The 1,166-nt window shown below is 41.3% G+C and overlaps 1 protein-coding gene across 2 annotated transcripts in view; it reads left to right on the top strand.

Annotated features, from left to right (window-relative positions):
* The window catches only part of ccdc78 (coiled-coil domain containing 78), a 14,915-nt gene continuing 13,749 nt past the window's right edge, over positions 1–1,166 (top strand). For both annotated transcript variants that reach the window (XM_060869155.1, XM_060869154.1), the window contains exons 1-3: positions 1–89; positions 649–759; positions 1,110–1,166. The exon at positions 1,110–1,166 is cut by the window's right edge and continues 30 nt beyond it. In XM_060869155.1, coding sequence (XP_060725138.1) covers positions 18–89; positions 649–759; positions 1,110–1,166 — 240 coding nt within the window. In that variant the 5' untranslated portion in view covers positions 1–17. The remainder of the gene's footprint in view (positions 90–648; positions 760–1,109) is intronic.

Genomic DNA, 1,166 nt, shown 5'->3' with positions numbered 1-1,166 from the left:
TTTGGCTGCTTTAGAGAATGTCTGAGGAGAAAACAAAGAGTTCTCCAGAGGAGCTGAAGGAGAAAATTCACTTTCTGACTGATGAGAACGTAAGAATTTGAATTTCTTTATAAAAATCACTGTTCTTATAAATGTTCTTATGGTGTGTGTGTCTGTGTGTGTGTGTTTCTGTGTGTGTGTATGTATGTATGTGTGTGTGTCTGTGTGTATTTGTGTGTGTGTGTTTCTGTGTGTGTGTATGTATGTATGTGTGTGTGTCTGTGTGTGTGTGTGTGTGTGTGTGTGTGTGTGTATGTTTATGTGTGTGTTTCTGTGTGTGTGTGTGTATGTATGTATGTATGTGTGTGTGTCTGTGTGTGTTTCTGTGTGTGTGTATGTATGTATGTATGTGTGTGTGTCTGTGTGTGTTTCTGTGTGTGTGTATGTATGTATGTATGTGTGTGTGTGTATTTGTGTGTATGTGTGTGTGTGTGTGTTTCTGTGTGTGTGTATGTGTGTGTGTGTTTCTGTGTGTGTATGTATGTGTGTGTGTGTGTATGTGTGTGTGTGGGTGTATGTGTGTGTGTGTGTGTGTGTATGTGTGTGTATATGTGTGTGTGTATATATATGTGTGTGTGTGTGTGTGTGTGTGTGTGTGTGTGTGTGTAGGAACACCTCTGCAGTAAACTGGGCTCCACACAAAGCAAAGCGGCTCAACATGCCGCCTCCAACCGGGACCTGAGCTCCAGACTGGTGCAGAGTGAACAGGACAGATTGAAGGTGGATCCACTCACTGGATAACAAGCTGAATCATAGTGTGTTTTATAAAGACACTTTATTAAAGGTTCTAATTTCATCATGTGAGTGTGATGAGATAGTATGTGTGCTTTAGCACCATCTCTAATGTTCCTTGAGAAACTTGCAGGTGTTGTTGGTGGTTCAGGTTTGCTGTGGTCTCTGACATGGTGCTGATCATCTCCTGTTTAAACTCAGTGTTGTTACTGCACAGATCTCATATGTCTGTTATCCATCTCATCATGAAACTTGTATATTCAATGTTGTGTGTGTGTGTGTCTGTGTGTGTGTGTGTGTGTGTGTGTGTGTGTGTGTGTGTATGTGTGTGGGTTTAGATCTCCAAAGATCTTGTGGAAGCACAGATTGAAGCCAACAAACTGAGAGAGAAATAT

The sequence above is a fragment of the Tachysurus vachellii genome, chromosome 5 (assembly GCF_030014155.1).
Source record: "Tachysurus vachellii isolate PV-2020 chromosome 5, HZAU_Pvac_v1, whole genome shotgun sequence".
NCBI lineage: Eukaryota > Metazoa > Chordata > Actinopteri > Siluriformes > Bagridae > Tachysurus > Tachysurus vachellii.
Note: the sequence above shows the minus strand (reverse complement) of the source record. Positions and strands in the feature narration are given on the sequence as shown.